This window comes from Vanessa atalanta, chromosome 16, assembly GCF_905147765.1.
Source record: "Vanessa atalanta chromosome 16, ilVanAtal1.2, whole genome shotgun sequence".
In the NCBI taxonomy this organism is placed as follows: Eukaryota; Metazoa; Arthropoda; class Insecta; order Lepidoptera; family Nymphalidae; genus Vanessa; species Vanessa atalanta.
Window position 1 is genome coordinate 1,027,146 of NC_061886.1, and position 23,398 is coordinate 1,050,543.

Here is a 23,398-nt window from a genome sequence, read left to right on the forward strand (position 1 = left end):
GCATGCAAAAATTTGTTGGCAGGGGAAAGATGTTCCGATACATACACAGGTTTCTTATCTCCGGACATTCCTAATAACGATGTATTAAGCTTGTTGTCAGGATTGGACTTATTATAACGATAAACTGCTGAGTAAAATTCATCGCGACGCCTGACATTTTTAAATTTAACGATAATAGAGCGTGGTTGCTTATTTTCTTTATTTAGCTTAGCCACTCTAGTGCAGTTTATGATATCGTCATCAGTCAATTTATGGCCGATGACATTAGCACACTGGTGTATTATGTTTGGAATGTTTTCCTTGTGATGTTCCGGTATGCCATTAAACTCCAAGTTGTCTTGGCGAAGGTGCTGTTCGATGGTATTAATACGATCAGATAGGTCAGACACGGTCATATGGAGTTGATTATTTTCATTTTGAAGAAGCTTATTATTATTGGTGAGCTCCTGAATTTTTAATTTCATATCATCATGCTCCTCACTGAGAAAAGCCACAGACTTGCATAATTCGTGAACATCGTTTGATAGGTCGGATAACTCAGTTTTTAGTACCTTAGATAGCATACTAGGTAATTCGATTTTAATTGCTGTGAGAACTCTTTCGCAGATCGTTGAGATTAGGTTCTCATCACCACTAATTTTAGGAGGAGTTAAATTCATAGTAGGTTCGCTATACACTTCGTACTGTGGGGAATGTGTGGAATCCTTTGTACTAACTAGAGCCGATTTTCGAGTTTCGGCATCATATAAGATACTTGTTTTTATAGTTCGAGCTGGAATATTGGTATTATCAAGTTTCGGCTGTTTGTTTATACATACTTGACATTTCCAAATATGTTTTACATCTTTGGCCAAAGGATTATTAAATCTTTTTTCCGAGTAATTAGCACACAGTAAGTCATATATCTGGTGACATTGAGAGCATTTGAGATATTTGTTGTTTTCAATTTTCTTCAAGCAACCAGCACACTTTAGTCTTTCAGTTGACATATCTAATTATTAATTGAAATTGCTTGTGTAGTGATGCTAAATAATTTCAAAATAGATGTGGAAAAAAAAAAAAAAATGTAAAAAAAAAAAAAAAAAGAAAAATAAATCTATTTGACTCTAGGCTTGATCCTGCGACTTCTGATTGCATGCAGCGCCGCGGACTGCACCTAAACCGCAAGGCCACTGTCGCTTGTAATACTTTGTTGAATTTTGCAGTCGCAATCAGTTGAGCTTCAGTCGCTTAATGAGGTTGATGACCGCTCGTCCTCCAGTGTAATTACAGAGGCCAAAGTTCACTCACAATCCACAAGTTAATTCACAATAACGAATATTTTTCAAATGTTTATTTGCTTCTATTTTAATAACTGTCCACAAAGTACAATAACTATTTACACAAATGTTTTGCACTTATAACACTGAACAAAATGATATAATTTTTTACTCAATGTGATAACTTTTAAACACTAATTGAGAATTTTAACAACGGAGCAAAATAAGTACGTCTAGTTGCATTGCGATGCGTATCAATTTGTCTACTTTCTAAAATCTTACCATTTCAAATAACGAAACAAAGTAAAATCAAAAAGGTAATGAGTCTATCGGTAATCACCAAAGATTTTGTTTTGCTGTATTCACCGTTAATAGGTGAGTTAGTATAATTATGAACCAGAGAAACAATAACATTAACATTAACATATTATTATAGTTTTAAATTGATAGTAAATATATGATTACCATTTTCTTATAATAATAAATAAAATCACGATAAGATGTTTATCTAATTTCGATGCAAATTTTGATACAAAATGGTACCATTAGTGTGATGGATGTGTTACATATATTTGTATATTTATTTAAACATCATCCGATACACTCTCGTAACATAGTCTTATGTATTTTTGAACTGTAATATTAAGCTACATAAACCTTCCGTATACACTAGACCAAGATTTATCTTTACAACCTACAACAGAAAAAAATTAAATCACATTTAATCTATATATTGAAGTTTTGGTAGATTTAATTAAATTTCCCCGATGTTAGCACGTTATCTGGTTAAATCTAAGTCTTTGAAGTTATTAAGTTTGAATTTCCTCGCTGGCTCGGCTGTACGTAGGACGCGAATAGATAACCAGTCATTTTTCATCCTACGCCCTGAAAAGCAACTAATGAGCTGTTATGTAAGTGTATTCCGTACAAAAGCTTTAGCATTTCATCGAGGAGTTATAATCTACGTCCATTAATAGACTCATTTTGATATACCTTCTCGTACCACGAAGACAGGGTGGTCTATGTGGTACTGTTGTGTTGATGTTATCTTGTAATATTAAGAAATATATTATGATGACATTATTTTTTTTTTATTCTTATTTTTAAATTAAAAAAAACTTAAGATTGAAGCATCTGCAAATGTTTTTATATCTGTAAAAAATTAATTTAACTCTTTAAACCGTTAGTTAGTACAATTTAGAGGATTACTAATAACTTGAAAATTTTCTCTGTATTCGGCATGCGGCTTTTAGCTTTTACTTTGTCCATTCGTATTATTCAAATATTCATATGATAAAAAGCGTGGAGCTAATACTTGTTGACTTTCAAGCAGGAATTATTATATATAATTCTATTTAACTGGCATAACTTTCTATTTCACATGTTCTAAAAGAGTAACTACTAAGTTTCTTGCTGGTTCTTTTCAATAAAATCTACATTTCGATCCGGTCGTAGCTTTACATTTAACAAAGTTCTTTAATATGACGATTCAAAAGCGTTTGTAAAAGCCTACTTGAATAAAGCATATTGTGATTTTAATTTTGCTGGTACATCAGTTTATAACAAAAAAACTCACATATTCAATTTCAAGCCCGTCAATCAGATATTCTACCGCCAAATAACAGTACACTGTATTGTTGTGTTCCGGTTAGAATGGTGAGTGAGTCAGTGTAATCACAGGCACAAGGGACATAACATCTTAGTTCCCAAGGTTGGTGGCGCATAGGTGATGTAAGGAATGGTTAATATTTCTTACAGCGGCTTTGTCTATGGGCGGTGGTGACCACTTACCATCAGGTGGCCCATATGCTCGTCCGCCAACCTATGCCATAAAAAAAAAAAAAACATTATTATAATACCTTTATGACTTTCCGATAACTTAGCAAGGACAAAATCATAATCGTTATGCGGCAGTTATATAGTATAGAAGGAAAATATACGTATAAACTACGTGTTGAATTCTACCCGAGATGCTTTGGTGTAGAGGAACAATAGTTGGATCAGCGAAGGGCGTCCATTGTCGCGAGGTGTCGGCTCCGAGCTCTATGGAAAAACGAAAGAAAGCGCGACTCACTTTAAGGGCTGTGCTATAAAAGTAATTTAACTACATTTTTACATAAAAATATATATATTACACTGTTCTGTTCGTTTTTTTTTTAATTAAAAAAAAAACCTTTAAAACTTTACCTTTACCATTTAAATTATACAGAAAAAAATAGAAGAATAATTATAAACGAATTATAATTATTACGATTAATTTAATTAATTAATTAATTAAAAATTAAATGTGTAAATAAAGATAATAATAATCACATGCACTTACTATTACATGATTTTTACGCGACCTAACATTATGTTTTATAGTAATTTTATCTTTTGTTTATAATAATAATAAAACAAAACAGATATTATGTAAAAGGCTGCAAGTGTGACGTCATATATTTGAAAACATAGCACTTTACGGAGGTAAACACGGAATATAATTCACCTCGTGACACTTAGCTGCTAATTAACCACATTTACATACGTAATTGAATATAATCACGGGAAAAACATTTCCACGTCGACCGTTGCGAGACGAAATGAATCGAGAGTCGAGACTCGATCCCAATAATTGATCTAAAATTTCATGGAACTATATGAATCATGGTGTGATTAATAAATATACATCATGAATGAATTTATAATTAGCTTTAGTTTTTGTTTCCCAATTGAATATCGTATATAATAATATAAATTTTCGTAAATAATGTTTTACTTATAAATACTAAGTCGTCGGTCAATGGTTCTTGTGATTGAATTAGAAACCATTGCCATTATAATAATAGATATGCCCCCCGAATTATTTTTATAATAATTTTTAATGCAATGACAAAATTTAATATGGTTTACTTTGTGGGAAGGCTTTGTTATTGTTGAGTTCCAGTTTGAAGTTAGAGTGAGCCAGTGTAACTACATGGACGAGGGACATGGCATCTCAGTTTCTAAGGGTGGTGGTGCATCGGCGACGAAAGGATTGGTAAATTTCTTACCGCAATGTCTATAGGTGGTGGTTACCACTTAATATAAGGTGGCCCATTTACCAAACCATATACCAATTTCATAAAAAAATATATATACATATGTCATGTTAATTAAATATAAATATACCGATCGGAATGTTGATTCTTCCTAGAAGAATCAACAAGAAACTTAATGGTTTCTGTAATTTACAAATGAAGTATGTAACGTCAACTACTGAGATATACATTTTTTATTAATCTCCACGTGGTTGTGACACAATGCACATTATAGATTATGATATTTGTAGCATAGAACACACATCACTAAAGCGCAAAGAATGTATAGTCTTGTCTAGTGTATAGTAATATTATATCTAAAAGGGTAATATTTATGTTTTACGAACTAACCTTGGTATAATACTACCAGTCCCTTATGAATAATTGTTAATCATTGATTTTGCGATCGAATGATATAACTTCACGTTACGAACGTAAATAGCAAAGAAGTTATCAAATACGACATAATATATTGAATATTTAACGCGACTAAAGCCCACGTGCTATCTCTACATTATATAAACCAAAGTCACTTCCCGCTGTCTGTATTGTTGTAATGCTTCCGTCACTAAACAGAGTGATACAAAGGGAAGGTTAGTATGTATAGTACATGCATATTAAAGTAGAGAAAAGCTGAGAATTTCATTTTTTCTAGCTGGGTAAAATATTCTTAAAATTGATCTTCAATCTAAAACTTGTATACATTATTTCCAAGCGACGTTTTTAGCTATTGCGTTTAAATATGTATTATATTGTATATATAAAATTATTTCACGTGGCAACCCTATCAACTTTCCTGCTATTGTTATTACAAAATGACCCATCTCAATGTCGAACGATTCCCAGAATCGAATCCTCGCTCGCCTTCGACTACCGTGACCAAAATTTTGAACATTTAGGACAAATAAATCAGAGAATAGGTTATTATATTTTTACGTATAACAACTTACTACTGATAGGTCTTCCCAGTAGTATATTATTTATGTGACTAATTTCCCACCTGTGTTTTTACCTAGAACTCTTCGTTAAATTACGACACAACTAATAACAATGCTTAATAGGACACAAATAGAATAGATGACATGAACAGGGGGGGTTAAGCTCTAAAATATTAATATACTATATTTCAACGACTCTTGCCCGCAGCTGTTTATTTTTTCGGTACAATAATAACAGGTGTCGCTCTCGAGCCATCACCTATCAAAAAAAGGTAATCCTTCAATGCTGCGTACAAAAATAAAAAAGTCAACACTCAAACTTTCGCATTTAGAATACTCGTAGCCGTGACATAACAATACCTACTTTAAAATTATGTAATACATATTTCCGGACATACCAAAAAACATTGTTACCCTAACCTTAATATATATCGTAAACGCTTTTGAACATTTTATAAAGGCTTATTTCTGACACCACGAATGAAACATGGCGTCTAACAAATGCGTACGCGCATTGATGTCGGGGGCCGTAAAAGAGCATCGAGTCAAAATTCCAAATTAGTTACGACCTTTAGTGTGAGACTAAGATAATAATCATATTATAAAAGTGATCCTTTAGACCGCGATTCTATTTCCATTAAAATTGACCAGTCTGTAAGATTTATAATTAACAATTAACATTATAGACACACATACTATGTCTTATTCATAGACAAGAATTTAGAGATGCTAATTCTACAACACACAATTATCTAATTTCAGGGCTCAGACTCATCATCCTCTTTAATCCCACACACAAGAATTGGATACCAATATAATATCAACATCAGGTAAGGAATCCGTGAATGTTTACAAAAATTCAAATTAAATTAATAAGGTTATTAATAAATAGTAAATTAGTGATGATGTAAATATAAATAATTAATTAATAAGTAATATAAATGTAAGAGAGCCAAAAAATAAAACACAAAATAAGATCAATGGGAAACTTAAAAAATGTGCATACAAGAATCTGGGGATAATGAAAAATATAGGTTGGCAATGTGTTTAGTTAATCAATAATTGAGATTTACAACAATATTAATGTCAAGTGGTAGTTAAAGAAATGATATACAGATAATAAATTATATTGGTATAATAACTGTAGTCATAATCAGAATTCTGTAGTAATCTACTAAATAAAACAGATGGCTTTATTAATAATTATTTAAATAATACAGTGACCTCTTTTGAGATGTTATTTTTTATAAAAAATTTGCTCTAATTGTTGTTTAGCTTAAGAACCTACTCTACTGAACAATGTTAATAAGTATAGCTGATGTTTCAGAGATGATTGTTTTGATCGATATGAAATATGATAATTCGTTTAATAACTTTTTTATAACAGTACTCTTAGATTTATTGTATGTAAAAAAAAAAAATTTTTAGAAAAACAACATCAATTTATAATACGTAAATAGTACTAGTAAACATTTATAGTAAAAATTTTATAAATTAAATATTTTTACTTTAAGCAACATTGATTTTGAAAAAAACTCCATGCAATGTATTAATTCTATTTCATTTGCAGCAATTAATCATTTTATGTAAAAAAAGTGAATTATTTTATTTTATTTGCACATGTTGATGTTGAAAATGGAAGTTTGAAGTCAATAAAATAATGAAACTTTTAGACATACTAAAGAAATTACCTATGTTATTCTTATATGTTTTAATGTTTACAAATAACCGGTCAATAATTATTTTAGTATATACTATCATTCGCTTCTAATCGCGATAAGGAACGCCATCTGTTGTCAAAAAAGCAAACTAAGCAACGATGAAAACATAACATGACAGCGATATATTAAAAATGCGTTTAATTGATAAATATAAAATACTATGAAAAATGTATATAAGAATGTAGAAAACTAAGTTTAATTACAGAGATATTCAAATTATGTACATCGAAAATAATATATAGGAAAACAAAATTATGTATACAGACTGTATCAATTCAATTCAATGCGTAACAAAATATCATTAGAACACATTTTGCTAGTTTAATATCACGTTAATATACATACAATATGCTTCGAAAATATTTAAAAATGTAATTACTGAACTAATTAATTCCATGTTTTGATTGTAAGACAACCCAATCATCTGTTATCTGCTTTGGAATGTCAATGACTAAGAAGATCATTAGAGTAGTATGTTATTTGGTGACGAGTGATATATTTTTAATGAAAACTAATATTCACTTACCCATTTTTTCTTTAGTATATTCGAAAAACACGATTTTTCTCAAATTTAAACACAAACACCAAAAACATCACACAATGGCAGCCATTTTACTAACCTTGTAATCAATATTGCCACAACAAATTAAAACAAATTAGAATTATTGAAGTATATAACGCTATTTTGTACCTTATTATCAGGAATCATATAATGCTATAAAGTTAATATACTTGTATAATATTTTAAGAAATTAATGTAAAACTATTCATTTACTAAATATTTTATAAACAAAAAACTTCTAATATTACAAATATTTATAAAGATTTCCTTAGCTTTTCTTTAAAATAATTAACAAAAATAGGTACACAAAGTTTTATAAAATCATTATTTAATTGTAAACCATAATAGATAATTTCAGTAAAGCTTTTAAATTCCATAATTACTAGCAACATTACCAAGCTAGCATTGAAATGTTGCCATAAAAAATTTGTTGTTATTCTTTTCTTGTTAACAGCTGTCAAAAAGGTACGGATTTGGTGCAAGTGCAAAGAAATCGAATTAAATCGAGCTTTTATTATTGAAAATATTACCGGTGCTATGGTGATTTAATAAGTTCAGTGCTTGTTACACATAATTTACTTTATATTTCAGCTTCAAAATGGTACAGCGACTTACGTTTAGGCGACGTTTGTCGTACAACACCAAGTCAAACCAAAGGAGAATGTGAGTGTATATTTCATTATTTCTAAAATAACTCGTGGTCATTACGTGTAATTTAAAGTAATTTCTTCAATACCTCTTTAAAAACTTAGAATTCATAATGATATTTCATCAATAATTATACATAACCTCAAACTTTCCGGCAATGAACTTTAGTTTCATTTTGAGTACATGTCAGCTTTCTATTTTAAACATTATAACTATATGTAAGTCAACAGCACTCTGTTAAACCAAGAACAATATTGTGACTTAGAACAGGATACTATATGTTATAGTATAAAACCACTTAGTAGTTAGGGATATGCTAAATGATATTTACCTGCTAATATTGATAGGGAAGAGACATGTTTAAAGGAAATATGTTTTCTTTTTCCCTCAATTCACTTACAGTTGTAAGTATGGACTCCAAAAGTCTAAACAGAATTATAATAAATACAATCCAGTTGCAATTAATCTTTATCAATATTATTCAACTGTTTATCACACTCTGAAATATCAGAACGACATATATATATATTTATACATATGGTTAATGGGTATCTTATTTTATTATTTACAATCTCTCAGCAAAATCAATCATTATTTTCAGTGTACGAACTCCTGGTGGACGTCTTGTCTATCAGTACGTCAAGAAGCCCAAGAAGATCCCAAGATGTGGCCAGTGCAAAAGCAAACTCAGAGGTATCCAGCCTGCCAGACCCGCAGAGCGCTCAAGACTTTGCTACCGCAAGAAGACCGTTAAGAGAGTGTATGGTGGTGTACTCTGCCACAAGTGTGTTAAACAGCGCATTGTGAGAGCTTTCTTAATTGAAGAACAAAAGATTGTTAAGGTTCTTAAGGCACAACAAGCGACTGTTAAGTCTGGCAAGAAGGCCGCAAAATGAACATTAGGGTGTAAATAAAATTATTAAAAAACTATTTTTGTTTTCTTAATAACCATAAGAATCATTCAGTATTTTACAAATTCATATAGGAATAGGTACACCAATTGCTTTTGTTGAGATATTGTCGAATGCACTGTATACATACTAAATTCAGTTATCTTTTCATTTTAGTAATTCCAAACTAAGTAAACAAAGAGGATAAAAGACTTATTAAAATGAGGGATTTAAAAGATTGTTAGAGCTAATTTTACTGCCCTACTCTAATAAGGGTTGGTGATACACATGTGACATGACCCATAACAGAATTTTTATGTTTTCCACCGAAAATGAAATTAAACACTATAATTCCGTAGTACACGTAATTAAACCTGCAATCTAAGGTAAGATAATATTCACGTGCCGCTGGTACATTTCGGCTCGGACAAAGGAATGAATTCAAATGTTGAACACTTAAGCATCTCAAATAAGGAAGTTAGTTGAAAGAAAATCGAGAGCAACACCATTTTTATAAATTTAATCCGTTGTCGTAACATTAATTAACATTTTATTGGTTCTGCCAAGATACATTTTTAAGGATTTTAAATCATTGTTGTATTAACTATTAATATATTATTTTGTACGATTCATTACATGTATTCAAAGTTAACCAATAAAAGCGAATGCAATTCCCAGTAGTACGTTTCTAGTTAATGTGTATTTACCTTTCCTCTCGGCTCTCGCTTTCCTGCAATATGTTGTAGTGAATAGTTCTTTGATTAAAATGAAACGGAAATGTGTAACAGGAAGCCGGAGAAGCGCGCGCTATTTGCCTCTACAAAAATCAACTTTTCTAGGAACATATCTAACGTCTGGATAGGTCTATTATATTACTTAATATTGTCACATACTCAGTAGAGTCAACTGTGACCATACAATCATAAGTAAAAAAATCCTTGAAGAAATGGGGCTCAATGTATCTTTGAGCTAGAGTTGCTACTAGTACTAATGCATTGTTTTAGGATTTCGCAGGTTAGTTTATTGAGGTGACCATAAAGGTGGAAAATTTTGTGTGGCAAACGTAATTCAAGCTGATAAAACGAGAAAACTTTTTGTGAAAATATAGATAACTGACGAGTTTTCTGTATAATTAGTGTAAATCTTGCCTGGTCGAACTTTTTCATTCATTTATTAACTAAAACTGAACTCAGAATCTGTTTCAGATTATTTAAATCGTGGAAATCACAATACAAGCGACTCAAAATTCAGTTAATATACAAACAATAAAATTGCTGTGAACAGAGCCCAAATTGCGATTTGTGATTAAATATAATAAAATTCCAAGGTAAGACCTAGCTGTTCTATCAAATTCAAAATTCTCTACAAATCAAACTTTCGGGAAACATATCTATAATGTTCAGATAATATTTAAAATACAGTAACTTTAATTCTTAATACGGAGTACTATTTATTTTACAATGTTCAATATTTTAGTCTGTCCTATAATACTTCAATTCAATTAATTTGACAAGTATCGACTAATTATATATTTTTCTTTATCTGTGGTGAAAATAAAATTACTTTGATTGAAGTGAACTATACACAATATTGTGAAATAAAATTTTAATTACGTACAAATCTAAACATATATTTATTTTAGCAACTATTTTAAAACTGTGATATACTTTTAATTTATTTAAGATGTCGAATCCCTGGAAGAAAGTTTCTGTGCCCTCTGATACGCAAAACTTGTCTGATATTATGTCAGAGGAATATGCTAAGGGTCTGCAGGTTAAAGAGGAGATAAAGTTTGCTGAACAAATATCAGATAACCATTTTAGTGCAGAATCTACAGAACTGTCACCTGATATTGTACGGCAAATAGAGGCGTCTAATGTGAAAGAGTATTGCGATTCAGATGCTATTATTGCAAAAGTTTTGCAATGTCAGTTCGATAAAGAATATGATGACGAAATAAAAAGAGTTGAAAAAAAGCGAAATGGAGACGCTAAGGTATCTGTATCGTTTGATAATTATCGCAATGTTCCTGAACATTTAGTATACGACTCTGAATCTGACGACGAGGATGTTGGTTTCTCTCATAAAAAAGATTGGGATAGATTTGAAACAAACGAGAAAGAGTTCGCCAGCCTTCCTAAGCGAGGATATATTATGAAAGATGGTGAGATGGTCACCAAACATGATAGCACTATTAATGGGAGGAGAAATGCTTGCAAAGTAATGGCGTTTCCACCTGAAGTATGCACAGGTGATGGTGCCGGATTCGACATGAAACTATCAAATTCTGTGTTTAACCAATTGAAAGAGCATACTCGTTGGAACCAAGCTCGTAAACACAAGATGTTGGACAGAAAAGAGAGCCAAGCCACTGCCGAAATGGGTCTTGATGAAGCAACAAGACTTATTCTTTTTAAGCTTATCAATAATGGTATGTTAGAAGACATTAATGGTGTTATATCAACTGGTAAAGAATCAGTTGTGTTGCACGCTAATAGTGATCAGTCATACCCAGAGATGGTTTTACCTAAAGAATGTGCAATAAAAGTCTTTAAGACTACTCTAAATGAGTTCAAAACTCGTGACAAATATATAGAAGCAGACTACAGATTTAAGGATCGCTTTTCTAAGCAGAATCCAAGGAAAATTGTACATATGTGGGCAGAGAAAGAGATGCACAACATGATGAGAATACAGAAGATTGGTTTGAACTGCCCTGAAATGGTTTGCTTGAAGAAGCATATACTTGTGATGTCTTTTATTGGTAAAGATAATAAACCTGCACCAAAACTGAGAGATGTTATTATGAAGCCAGATAAGTGGCCCAGTGTTTACAATGAAGTTATAGAGGCCATGCATAAATTATACAATGTTGGGCACTTAGTGCACGCAGATTTGTCTGAATACAATATTCTTTGGTGGGAAAACAAATGTTGGTTTATAGATGTCTCCCAGTCAGTGCAGCCAGATCATCCTAATGGTCTAGAATTCCTCTTGAGGGACTGCCGTAATATTATCAATGTAAGTAATAAACTGAATATTAAATTCAATAGTGTTAATTAAGATATTGCTTTATATCTTTTAATTTGTTTTTTTTTGTACAGTTCTTCGAAAGGAAAGGAGTTCCGGATATTATCACCGCTGAAGATTTATTCAAGTCTATCACTGGATTTGAAGAGGTTGACGTCAATATGTTGGAAGGTGTGCATACCACCTACAATTCCTTATCTTCGCGTTTCGAGATTGCTCCAGATGACAACAGGAATATCAGCTACCCATTTGAGTATTGCTGGCAAAAAACCAGTGAAACCAAGAAAGGAAAAAGTGACAACAGTGATGAGGAAGATGATGATTTTGATGAAATGTGGTCTCGTTCTAAAGATAATGAAATTGTTGATAGTTCTGCCAACTTTGGTAATGAACTCAAGGTTGACAATTGTCTGATTGATAAAAAAGTCAACTTTGGTGATGTAATAGATGTCGCTATACTTAAAAATCATGGGGATATAAGTAGTAGTGACATAGATAAAAAATCTTAATAGTTCCATTCATTATGTATCTTGAAATAAAATATTATAAGTGTTGTTTTTAGAAACACTTTAAGAGAGAAGAAAAATGGTGCATAAAACTAGAAAAAGACAAAAAAAGGAAGTGGTATCAAATAAAATGACTAAACCAGCTGAGTTTTTTATTGTTTATTTCCTCTGAATCATAAGGGTTTTTTTTTTATTTTAAATAAATAGTATATGTTACATTATAAACAATACTTTAAAGAATCAAAGCAGCAGTTGCAAATTATAAAATCTTATGCAACATTATTATTTATAACAATAAGAGAAAAAACTGCTTTGCATTATCATTCAGACTTCTTTTCAATAATCGTTTCCAGCAACTCTCTCTGTTCCATGGTAAAATATGGTTTAATATCAGAAGCTATACTAATTAGAGATTGTTGATCCATACACCTGCTGGAGATAATAATAGACTGTAGTTTTAACCTTAAATCAATGTTGAATGGAATGGCTGGAAAAAAAAATTTAATTGATATTTTGTTACAAATGTATCACATTTATTGCACAACATTTAAATGTGTACAAATTCTATCAAATTCTGTAATTACCATCACTATCTTCATCATACAGCAAATTATCCAACATTTGTTTTAATGATACAGATTTTGTATCTTCGTCAGGATCCACTAAAAGGACCAAAAGAACTCTGCTGACTTGTAGCCTATAAATAAAAAGATATGTAAAATTTACCACTGACTGAGTGATCAATCCTAGGCAAAATTAATAACATAAATATTATACCAGATTATTCTAGTAGAGTGGAGTAAAACCACCCAGTCTACTCTTCTCCTCCATGTTACCAAGATGATTGCGAATTATTTTGTTAAGTGCAACATCAATCAATAATGGGATGCAGCCAACAGTGATCATCTGGCTTATTTTGTTATTTAGTTCCTACCATAAACATGTAGGTTTTATATAATATATATTTAAATTTATATAACATATAATTAAGTACTAAGAAAAAATATGATTATTTAATTAAACTTACAACTTATATTTAACTTACTCTGTCAAAATACCATCAGGGATGTAAATATTAGAATCGCAAACTTTGTTTGCAGTCTCCAATGCTATATCATATTTTCCTAAAAGTGAAACAATTAGGTTAATTTATTTTTATTAAGAACCAGTTTGTAAAATGGTATGATGGTGATATAATATAAATTTTGATCAACAAAATGATTTAATACATTTTTAAATTTGTTCTATGGTAGTCTCATAAGTGATTTTACTTTCTTATTTAGAAAAAAAAACAGATTTATATAAACCATACCACACTTGATGAGTAAGTTCACTAAGTTCCTCATGCACATTAATTTCATTGTGCTGTCTTCAATTATATCAACTGCTTGCTCATAATAGGCCAAGGCCTCATGTTTATGGTCCAGTTCTATTAGCTCATTAGCCAATTCTAATAGTATTGATGTGCGGATGGCAGACTTTGCTGGATATTTGGTTAGAGCTTGCATATAGCAACCTATAGCTGCCTGAAAGATATTATTATATTTTTAATTTTAATCCATAAATATATACTATTTAATATATATTAATCATAATAATAAAAGCAATTTTTTGTTGTTTATCAGATTTCTTATCAGTTTATATCTTATTAAGTTGTAATGAGTTTCAAATTAAGTTCAAGTGTAAAATCAAAGAAATTAGGTAAATAAAAGCTATTCAAACTAATTCACCTCCAAGTTTTCTCTATCTGGACTGTAGAATTTCAATGCTGCTAGTTTTTTTTCAGCTTTCATAAATTGTCTAGCTGCGGCAACATACTGTTCAGCTTCACCCAGGAAATTTCCTGCTGATGCTTCACACTTTGCCGCTCCAATGTACGTTTGACCAGCAAACGCAGGCTGCTCTAAGTGTTCACATTGTATCGCGAGAGCTATGAATTCATTTGTAGCCTCAGATATATTTGGTTTACGCATGAACCTCCTGTAAACATAGAATAAGTAAATGATACCTACAATTAAGTGATTACAGCACTTAAACTCTTAGTCGTACTTTTTCAGCTTCGTATTAATATTGATGTATTGTTCATTAAAACTAGCACTTAAATCTGTAGCCATTATTATATGGCGTATCGTAAGTTCTCAAGATGCAAGTTATATGTAAATATTTTGCTAAAATCTAAACAACTGTTGGCAGTAATTCGTATTGTGTGCAACAAATTACGAACTAAAAACAATAACAATTTGAATTTTATTTGTTGACATTGATTAATGAATTGTCAATTGTAAATTGAGTCAATTGAGAAGGGTGTTAATTTAACAACGATTCGATTATTTTGTGTATTAATATCGATAGTATTTGATTGTGGTTAACATAATCTTACTTAAAAAATATGTTAACTATTTTTCTATGTTACGCATTGTTGTATGTAATGATTTTATTTTAGAAATTTACTATATTAATTAAATCACTGTAGGTTTTTCATATAATACGTACTATAAAAGTTACGAATGTACCAATTTTATCCCTCTATATTATTTTAAGTAATATAGTAAAGTAAAAAACTACTTCATATTTTAATTAACCTAATTTTAATTGGCTCAATTCAATTGAAAAAATTCTTTTACTATAATAATATATACTCAGGGTCTATTCCTAGTTTTTTCCAAAAACTCAGTAGATAAATCCAGATATCTTTATCTTCTGGTCGATAGTGAATAATTTAATACTAATATATATTTGTTATGACTTAATGTTATGATTTGTATCGAATACTCGATTCCATTAGCACAGAATAATAATAATTCACAACATGTCATTGATATCCACTGACAACTAAACAATTGTCAATTTAGTTATACCCTGACGTGTCGTTGAAATAAATATTGCTGTGGTTTTTCTAATATATCGATATGTTTCACTTAGAATAACAAATAAAACGATAGCCAATAGTGGGAGACACTCGTACAAAATGGATTTCTTAAAAAGTGGACTGAAAACGGTGCTCGGGGCACCCGAACCTGGACAACAGCCGTCGGTTGCTGAAACGGTGACGATTTTCAGATATTTTGAGTATTAAGAATTAATTGACCTATTTATAAACTTAGCAGTAAATAGATTTCAGCATTTAACAACGTGGGTGTAGATGGTATATTTATGTGTCACTGCAAACTTATTACTTGTCTATGTGATTTCGTTTGATGATTTAACTTCCTTAGATGTCTTAACATGAAAATGCTCCAGCTCGATAAATAAGTAAATAATAAAAAAATTAAACAGATAATAAATATATGAATGAATTGTTTTATAAATTGTCACACAGCTTATACAAAATTTAATTTAATTGTAAAAAATTATTTCATACAAGAGAGCAACAACTGATTGGTCTCAGTCGAATCTTAATTGTGAAAAATCTATAGCATTCTTGGCCTACTGGTTTGAGAGGCATCTGATGTTTAAGGGGGCCCAGCCGGTTGTTAGTGCTGCCTTATGTATATTTAACAAAACTTTGATCATCCCAGTCTCATGACAAATTGTGTATTTTTCGAAGACCATCAACCACTACATTTTCTATATGTATCTTGATATAATTTATCTTGAATTATATCAAGTATACCTCATCCATATGTATCAAAAATGTGACCTTTGGTTTGTATTAATATTTACTTAAAATTGGTGGGATATCTATATATATATACTCCATCTCTCTGAGAGGTGATCACATACCATAAGGCAACATTGAGTCATCTCTGCTCACAATTAAAAATTCATTTTGTATATGTGTAATTTCATATTTTAACAGGTGGAAAGGCTTGTGGAACGAGCAAGTAATTCTACTTTGCTTGAAGATCGCAGAGATGCTTGCAGGGCATTGAAGGCCATGTCCAGGAAGTACCGCCTAGAAGTTGGTGCTCAGGGCCTCGACACATTGAGACAGGTATAAAAAAATGTTTTTTTTTTTAATTTCAGATATAGTATATATATGTTGTTTATTACAAATGTACCCAATACTTAACCCAATGTTAGTATTCCATTACTTGTAACAATAACTATAAATTTATACTGAATAGAATAAAATATTATAAAACTTGTATTAAACTCTATTCCTTCCTAGTTATATGTATTCAATATATACTTAAATGCCTGTTTTTGTTGGTATAATTCTAGCTTTAATTTCATATTTACAGATTTTAGAACTTGACAAGGCTGACAATGAAACAGTTAACTATGCACTGGACACTCTCAACAATATTGTGTCACCTTCACAATTCGAAGAGGAGGAAGATAAGCCTCACATACCGATGAATATTGGTGATCAATTCACAGAAATGTTTATAAAGGATCCACATAATATACAACTACTTCTAGACCTCTTAGACGAATATGATTTTCGAGTCAGACTCTCTACTGTACAGCTTTTAATATCTCTATTAACCAATAGGACTAAAGATATACAGGAAATTATTCTCGACAAACCGATGGGTGTCTCTAAAATGATGGATCTTCTATCAGATAATAGAGAGGTGATCAGAAACGAAACTCTTCTATTACTAATTAAATTAACAAAAGGGAATGCCAATATCCAGAAAATAGTCGCTTTCGAAAACGCATTCGACAGACTGTTCGAAATATTGTGCACCGAAGGTTACTCTGATGGTGGAATAATAGTCGAAGATTGTCTTTTGCTTATGCTCAATTTGTTGAAAAATAACAGCAGTAATATTAACTTTTTCAAAGAGGGTAGTTACATACAGAAGATGCTCCCAATGTTCAACATTCCCGACAACTCCGAAGAAGCCGGCTGGTCTCCACAGAAAGTGTCAAACGTACACTGCATGCTGCAACTGGTCAGGACATTGGTCTCTCCGAGCAACTCCGCTCAGATCGTTTCAAACTGTCAAAAGATAATGAACAATGCGGGACTTTTGAATGCGTTGTGTAACATTCTAATGGCAAGCGGCGTCCCGGCGGATATCTTAACGGAAACTATAAATACCGTGGGCGAAGTGGTCAGAGGAGACGCGACCAACCAGGAGTTCATCGGGACCGTGATCGCCCCCTCGTACCCGCCGCGGCCGGCCATCATAGTGCTCCTTATGTCGATGGTCAATGAGAAGCAACCGTTTCCCCTAAGGTAAGAATGTAAAAATATAAAAGGAATAGAAATTTGCGTGCGATAAAGTTGATAGTAATTCATAGAACATTATAGAACAGTACTAATTACAGAATGTATTCTAAATCTTATTTGACTGGAAAACTCTTAAGTCTTGTATAGTTTCAACTGATTATAAATAAGTATGGTATTTTAAAAAAGGTGCGCTGTACTCTACTGCTTCCAATGCTACCTCTACCGCAACGAGGTCAGCCAAGCGAACCTGGTCCAAACTCTCCTGCCGTCTTCCACTGACGTGTCCAGCCTCACCAGCGGGCAGATCCTTTGCGGAGGCCTCTTTTCGTCCGACCTCCTCTCCAACTGGTTCTCAGCGGTTGCTCTCATGCACGCTCTCATAGACAACACGACTCAGAAAGAGCAGCTGTTGAGGGTGCTACTCGCTACCAACATCGGAAGTACCCCCGTATCGTTGTTGCACCAGTGTACGTTGTTGTTGCAACAAACGACCAAGTTACAGTCAAAGGTAAGTGAACGTGAGTCTCTTAATTTTGTAGACAATAAAAAGTAAGACAATCCACATCACGAATGAGAGATGTTTTGGAGACTTTTGTCGTGAGATTGGGTAATTTACTTGGTAGTTGCTCTATATTTTGCTTATAATATAGTTTCTAACCCAAAATGATCCCATACACATAAGAAAGAGATAGCAATATTTTTAGTCTATATTCTTTAGTGTGATTATATGTACAAGGGGAACATCTGAGGTTACATAGCTGGGGTGAAGTGGCATTGTAAAAGTGTGTACTTCTTACAGTACCGGTATCTGGACGAATGTGACCACTCAACATCAGATATACTAGTCGTCCGTCGTCGTAGACAACTACGATATAAAAATAATTACAACAAAGTCCCATTTAAATTTTTTTCGTTCAACCAAATCGCGATAGAGGATGTTAAGACTCTCGGGCACTTTGCCAGTTCAACTTCGATCTTCAATTCTCGCCTTGGCGAATGTTAAGGGCATTGGGAATTGGATCTACATATTTCGACCTCGTTTATAATAATTTAGTATAATAATATGAATAATTGGTTTTTGTATTATTTAGCTACTTTGATTAAATTTCAACCAACGGTTAGGGAGCTGGGCAACGATTTGATAAATTATTTCACATGTTAGATATATGCAGAAGTAAAGCTCAAATAAATACGAATCTATTTGATTCAGTCAACTGAGCTACGTATGGGACAAAAACATGAAATAAATATTCGTCGTATAAAAGATTTAATCATGTTTGTAGGCTTAAAATATCACGAAACAGACACACAAATAAAACTATTCTTGCGTATTCAAAACGCTGCACTCTTGAAGTTACTAAAGGTGTAATCTTTGCTACAAGAACGTCCGCTACAATGATATCATATTAGAAAAAGGTTGATCTTTCAACTTGTACTGAAATTCAGCCACGAGATAAGCTCAAAAGAGCCGCAATGCGCGCAGGTGGCGCTGCTGATGCTGCTGGCGCAGTGGACGGCGCACTGCCCGGCCGCCGTGGCGTGCTTCCTGCGCGCCAGCGGCGCCGTCGCCTGCCTCGTCAACCACACGAGCTGCAACGAGCACGACGACAACGACTGCCTGCTGCAGGGTGAGCCGCGACCCCCACCCCTCTCCACAGGCACACCCTCACGGAGCCACTTGTACGTGTTAGCTTTGTCGAGAGGCCAGTGGGCCAGTGAGACGGCAAACACGAGAGGCAACTCTAATGAGAAAAACTAAAGTAAAAAGTAAAAATGGCCTCACTATTTCTATAATTTATATAAATAAATAAGAAGACTTTTTTTGTGTCACCTAATTGAAAAAAATACTGTACCAATACACGTAGTACTTGTACCAAAAGATGCAGAGCGTTTTCGAGTCGAGTTTTAGTATAAGGTCGGCCGACGGTTTGTCCACTCTGTAGATCCACTAGGTAGATCATCAATAGATCAAGAGTAGGTCGAGTCAAAATGCCCGTAAGTAATATACATAAAAAGGCCTAATGAACGCCATTCTTTATGAATATTTGTTACGCTCCGTAATGATTGCATCTCCTCCTACATTTCGTCGCACAAAATGCGAGCCAATGTTCCGCTGGCGCAGGGCTGTCGGCGTTCCTGCTGGCCATCTGCATCCACTTCAACGACGACTCGGTGCCGAGCCAGTCGGCGGACTCGCTGCGCCAGCTGCTGCTGAAGCGCGTGGGGCTGGAGACGTTCACGGCCAAGCTGGGCGAGGTGTCGCGCCACGAGCTGTACAACCGCGCCGCCAAGCACCCGCAGCTGCGCGGCGCCGCGCCCGCCGACGTGCTCGTCGACTACGAGTTCTGCAGGCTCTTCAAGAGCCTCGAAGGTGCGCCTAAACCTTAGCTTCCGGGGGTCTGATATCACCCGGGTGAGATATTTAAATTGATACTTTTTATTCCAGGCGTTCTCATTCAGAGTGTACAGATGAAACAGGAGAACGGAGTGAACGAGGAGAGGCAGTCGTCCGAGGCAGACCTGCAGCAGTACAAGCAGGTTATTCGCTTGCAAGACGCCCGTCTCAGCGAGCTGCTGCAGCAGCTGGAGGCGCTGGCGGGGCAAGCCGCCTCGCTGCAGGTACACACTTATACACAACTCTCGAGATACTTTGCACTTCTTTGTAATTACACTAAAAGTCCTACAAGATTTACAATATTATCTGAAATATTACTTATGTTCTATTTATTAAAATGTGAACAGTAAATTATGTTCTAAATTTTTTTAGTATTCTATACTAATATCATAAAAACTTTGTGTGTTTTTTTGAATACTTTAATTACAAGATTTGCCAGTCCCAAATAATGTGTTAGGTAATCCATTTACTGAGAAAGGTTGTAGACTAAGGTTATATTGTCACACTATGACTTATGGAGAGGGACTGTCACATTTATCAAGGGGAAAAATGCTCGAAGTAGCTAGTATATATAAGAATAGGGAAACAGAAACATATTTTTTTTCAAAGGTATTCTGACATTTGTGCAAAAAATAGATGAATGTTGACCATAACCATTACATATTAGCAAAATACAGATTTCATAAAAAAAAAAAATTTAATTAAATTAATAATTATGAAACATAATTTTATCAATAAATTAATTACTAATATATGTGAGGCGTAAAATTTTCAAGATTCATAACATAATACTAATAAAATTATTCATTAAAAACTGATACAATAATTTATTTCCAGAGCGCTTTGAATGATTCATTGGCAGCTAACTCTCTTCTCAAGGACGAGAACACGCTACTCAAAGCCCAAGTATCTGCTAATTCCTTGCCACAATCACAACCTAACCTGGTTCAACCACCGGACCCTAGAATTGGCGAGTACGAGGCTAGGATACAGCAGCTCACAGATGAAGTGACACGGTTGACCAGAGATCTAAATGTGGTTAGAGAGAGTCAGAAGAATTCCGCTGAGGAGTTGGAGAAAATGAAGAAGGATCAAGATGATTTGTTAGAGTTGCTCGCTGATCAGGTAAGACACTGTTGATATGGGTAAAACTTTATTGTTATATAAAAGTAACAATGTTTTCCTTCTTTGCCAATTAATACCAGAAAACAATAAGGAAAACACATAATCTATACATACATATAAACATATAATATGTAAAGAGTGGCACCGACGTTATCATATTAAAATAAAGGCTGATAAAATTATCGAAAAAACAAATAGACGAAAAATAAAAGAGATAAGTTTTCGAACCAATTTATTTTCACAAACGGCTATGGACGTGCCCGCTCCCCCCGCTCCCCCGCTCCCCCGCTCCCCGCACAGTCCTCTTTGATTTCAGCCGGCATTACTTTAGGTTAATAATTTATGAATGAATAGTTCGGTTCGGCAACATTCGACCTGTTTTGGCCGTACGTTATTGACCCGCTGGTATTTATGTAACAATAATTACGATAATTTTGCAGGATGTTGTAAAATAATGAAATAAAACAAAATATCCTGTAGCTAAGTTAATGAATGTATTTGATTGTTATTTTGTGTTTGGTCTTAAAACGCGATATATTACTAGGCGTATGATTTAATACGTTGGCGCCAAAGCCACATTGTATATAAAATCCATGCAATGTTAATATAATAATCGCATCTTAACTGTTAATAGATATTAATTTATAAACAAAAAATATAAATAAATATTAGACAACATCACACACATTACTCTGAAACCAATGTAAGTAGCTAAAGCACTTGTACCACCACTACACCAACCCACAAACACCCAGACCCAAGAAAATATAGAAAATTAATGAACTTTTTCTACATCGACTCCGTCGGGAATCGAACCCGGGGCCTCGGAGTGGCGTACACATGAAAACCGGTATACACACTACTCGACCACGGAGGTCATCAAACAAATGAAGACAATAATTATCTCTGTTAATTAATCTTTGTTTTTAATTATTTTTTGTACAATATTTGTTTATGTCTTACAGGATTTAAAACTTAACGAATATAACATGAAACTATTGAGTATGGGATCTTCAATCGAGGAAGACAATGTCATAGAACCAGAAGAAAACTCAACGTAGTGCTGCCAGTTATGAATAATGCGTTATGAATAAGATTAAAGACTAGTGCTCTAAAATTATACGCATTTTGCTTGAAACCTTTTTTGAATTCTAATAGATTTCTGTTAAATAATAGTCAGGTTAATGTCTTAAGATGACTTTTTTTTATTGTTTTATTTCTAGTCTTAAAACAGCCTAAATTTTTAATAATTTTACATTTATAAAAAAAAAACACAAAAACTACAATCTTAATCAATTTCTAGAAAAATAATGTAGATATTGAAACCTGACCTTTAAGGGACCATAAATAAGGTTGCTTTTGTCTCAAACCAATAAACAATTTCTAATTTGAATGTCAATTTTTTTTTATAATGTAATTAATAACTTGAATATGACGAAACTTTAAAACTTACAACTAGGGCTTAAAACTTTTTAGTCAACTCCAAACACAAGAGTGTTATTAATTATCTGTAAATGAAAAAGTGTTAATAGTTTATTTGTAAAAGTACATATATAATTATATAGTATCTTATAATAAATGTATAATATGTAATATCAATAAAAATCAATTAATAAATAATTTATTGTATAGATTTTTTTATTAAAATCCTAGCTAACTTGCTTTGTCCTTGCTGACTGGTGATCAAATAATTTTATTTTTGTAAATTTAATTTTATTATTCGTATTCATATACGAATAATAAAATTAAATTTACCAAAAATAACCAAACTACTAACTACTACTAACCGAACTAGCCAAGACAGACCTTAGGCAACAATATATTATCCTGTTATAAGAAGAAATGATATTTTATGTAGTTACAAATAAATTTTAGGAAGGACCATTGTACTTGGCACCCATTTAGATCTCAGTTCTTTTGTCGTTGAAGTCAACAACCCAGGTATATATCATAATATTGGACTTGGCTCTCATTTTTACATTTATGTTTTTGATGGGATTCACCCTTTTACACCGGAACACAAGTATTGCTGTTTGGCTGTAGAATATCTAATGATTGGATGAACCTTCCCAGATGGGCATATAAAAAAGCTTACTTGACGTTGACCATTATAACTCTATAGCCTATTCCAAAGAAAAAC

The 23,398-nt window shown here is 32.8% G+C and overlaps 5 protein-coding genes across 7 annotated transcripts in view; 3 read left to right on the top strand and 2 right to left on the bottom strand.

The window, feature by feature from the left end:
- LOC125069787 (bone morphogenetic protein receptor type-1B) overlaps positions 1–7,616 on the bottom strand; it is a 105,468-nt gene extending 97,852 nt beyond the window's left edge. The window contains exon 1 of the mRNA XM_047679362.1: positions 7,504–7,616. Coding sequence (XP_047535318.1) covers positions 7,504–7,507 — 4 coding nt within the window. The 5' untranslated portion in view covers positions 7,508–7,616. The remainder of the gene's footprint in view (positions 1–7,503) is intronic.
- Positions 7,617–7,927: 311 nt separating this feature from the next.
- LOC125069786 (60S ribosomal protein L34-like) lies at positions 7,928–9,119 on the top strand. 2 transcript variants are annotated; one of them, XM_047679360.1, is made up of 3 exons: positions 7,928–8,004; positions 8,131–8,202; positions 8,789–9,119. In XM_047679360.1, the coding sequence occupies exons 2-3, from the start codon at positions 8,138–8,140 to the stop codon at positions 9,081–9,083; spliced, it is 360 nt and encodes a 119-aa protein (XP_047535316.1). In that variant the 5' UTR covers positions 7,928–8,004; positions 8,131–8,137; the 3' UTR covers positions 9,084–9,119. The 2 variants fall into 2 exon arrangements, with proteins under 2 accessions (XP_047535316.1, XP_047535315.1); XM_047679359.1 differs by lacking the exon at positions 7,928–8,004 and having other exon boundaries at positions 8,017–8,202.
- Positions 9,120–10,631: 1,512 nt separating this feature from the next.
- LOC125069721 (serine/threonine-protein kinase RIO3) lies at positions 10,632–12,727 on the top strand. The gene is made up of 2 exons (XM_047679277.1): positions 10,632–12,098; positions 12,182–12,727. Exons 1-2 carry the CDS (start codon positions 10,761–10,763, stop codon positions 12,614–12,616), a joined length of 1,773 nt encoding a protein of 590 aa, XP_047535233.1. The 5' UTR covers positions 10,632–10,760; the 3' UTR covers positions 12,617–12,727.
- A 60-nt stretch (positions 12,728–12,787) lies between these two features.
- Positions 12,788–14,876, bottom strand: LOC125069862 (40-kDa huntingtin-associated protein). Its single transcript, XM_047679460.1, has 6 exons — positions 14,663–14,876; positions 14,344–14,593; positions 13,926–14,139; positions 13,659–13,737; positions 13,198–13,310; positions 12,788–13,100 (listed from the first exon to the last, which is right to left on the bottom strand). The coding sequence occupies exons 1-6, from the start codon at positions 14,725–14,727 to the stop codon at positions 12,934–12,936; spliced, it is 888 nt and encodes a 295-aa protein (XP_047535416.1). The 5' UTR covers positions 14,728–14,876; the 3' UTR covers positions 12,788–12,933.
- Positions 14,877–15,465: 589 nt separating this feature from the next.
- On the top strand, positions 15,466–22,376 carry LOC125069827 (general vesicular transport factor p115). 2 transcript variants are annotated; one of them, XM_047679416.1, is made up of 9 exons: positions 15,466–15,659; positions 16,413–16,547; positions 16,798–17,744; positions 17,925–18,246; positions 19,222–19,366; positions 19,861–20,109; positions 20,185–20,357; positions 20,971–21,258; positions 22,224–22,376. In XM_047679416.1, exons 1-9 carry the CDS (start codon positions 15,582–15,584, stop codon positions 22,317–22,319), a joined length of 2,433 nt encoding a protein of 810 aa, XP_047535372.1. In that variant the 5' UTR covers positions 15,466–15,581; the 3' UTR covers positions 22,320–22,376. The 2 variants fall into 2 exon arrangements, with proteins under 2 accessions (XP_047535372.1, XP_047535373.1); XM_047679417.1 differs by having other exon boundaries at positions 19,222–19,226; positions 19,943–20,109.
- Positions 22,377–23,398: the final 1,022 nt, after the last annotated feature.

Excerpts from the sequence above, each read along its gene's own strand:
- LOC125069786 (XM_047679360.1), top strand. The coding sequence starts at position 8,138 with ATGGTACAGCGACTTACGTTTAGGCGACGTTTGTCGTACAACACCAAG. Across the intron at positions 8,203-8,788 it reads AAGTCAAACCAAAGGAGAAT|TGTACGAACTCCTGGTGGAC; the intron begins GTGAGTGTATAT and ends CATTATTTTCAG.
- LOC125069721 (XM_047679277.1), top strand. The coding sequence starts at position 10,761 with ATGTCGAATCCCTGGAAGAAAGTTTCTGTGCCCTCTGATACGCAAAAC. Across the intron at positions 12,099-12,181 it reads ACTGCCGTAATATTATCAAT|TTCTTCGAAAGGAAAGGAGT; the intron begins GTAAGTAATAAA and ends TTTTTTGTACAG.
- LOC125069862 (XM_047679460.1), bottom strand. The coding sequence starts at position 14,727 with ATGGCTACAGATTTAAGTGCTAGTTTTAATGAACAATACATCAATATT. Across the intron at positions 14,140-14,343 it reads CAGATAGAGAAAACTTGGAG|GCAGCTATAGGTTGCTATAT; the intron begins GTGAATTAGTTT and ends AATATCTTTCAG. Across the intron at positions 13,738-13,925 it reads GAACTTACTCATCAAGTGTG|GAAAATATGATATAGCATTG; the intron begins GTATGGTTTATA and ends TTTCACTTTTAG.
- LOC125069827 (XM_047679416.1), top strand. The coding sequence starts at position 15,582 with ATGGATTTCTTAAAAAGTGGACTGAAAACGGTGCTCGGGGCACCCGAA. Across the intron at positions 15,660-16,412 it reads AGCCGTCGGTTGCTGAAACG|GTGGAAAGGCTTGTGGAACG; the intron begins GTGACGATTTTC and ends ATATTTTAACAG. Across the intron at positions 21,259-22,223 it reads TAGAGTTGCTCGCTGATCAG|GATTTAAAACTTAACGAATA; the intron begins GTAAGACACTGT and ends TATGTCTTACAG.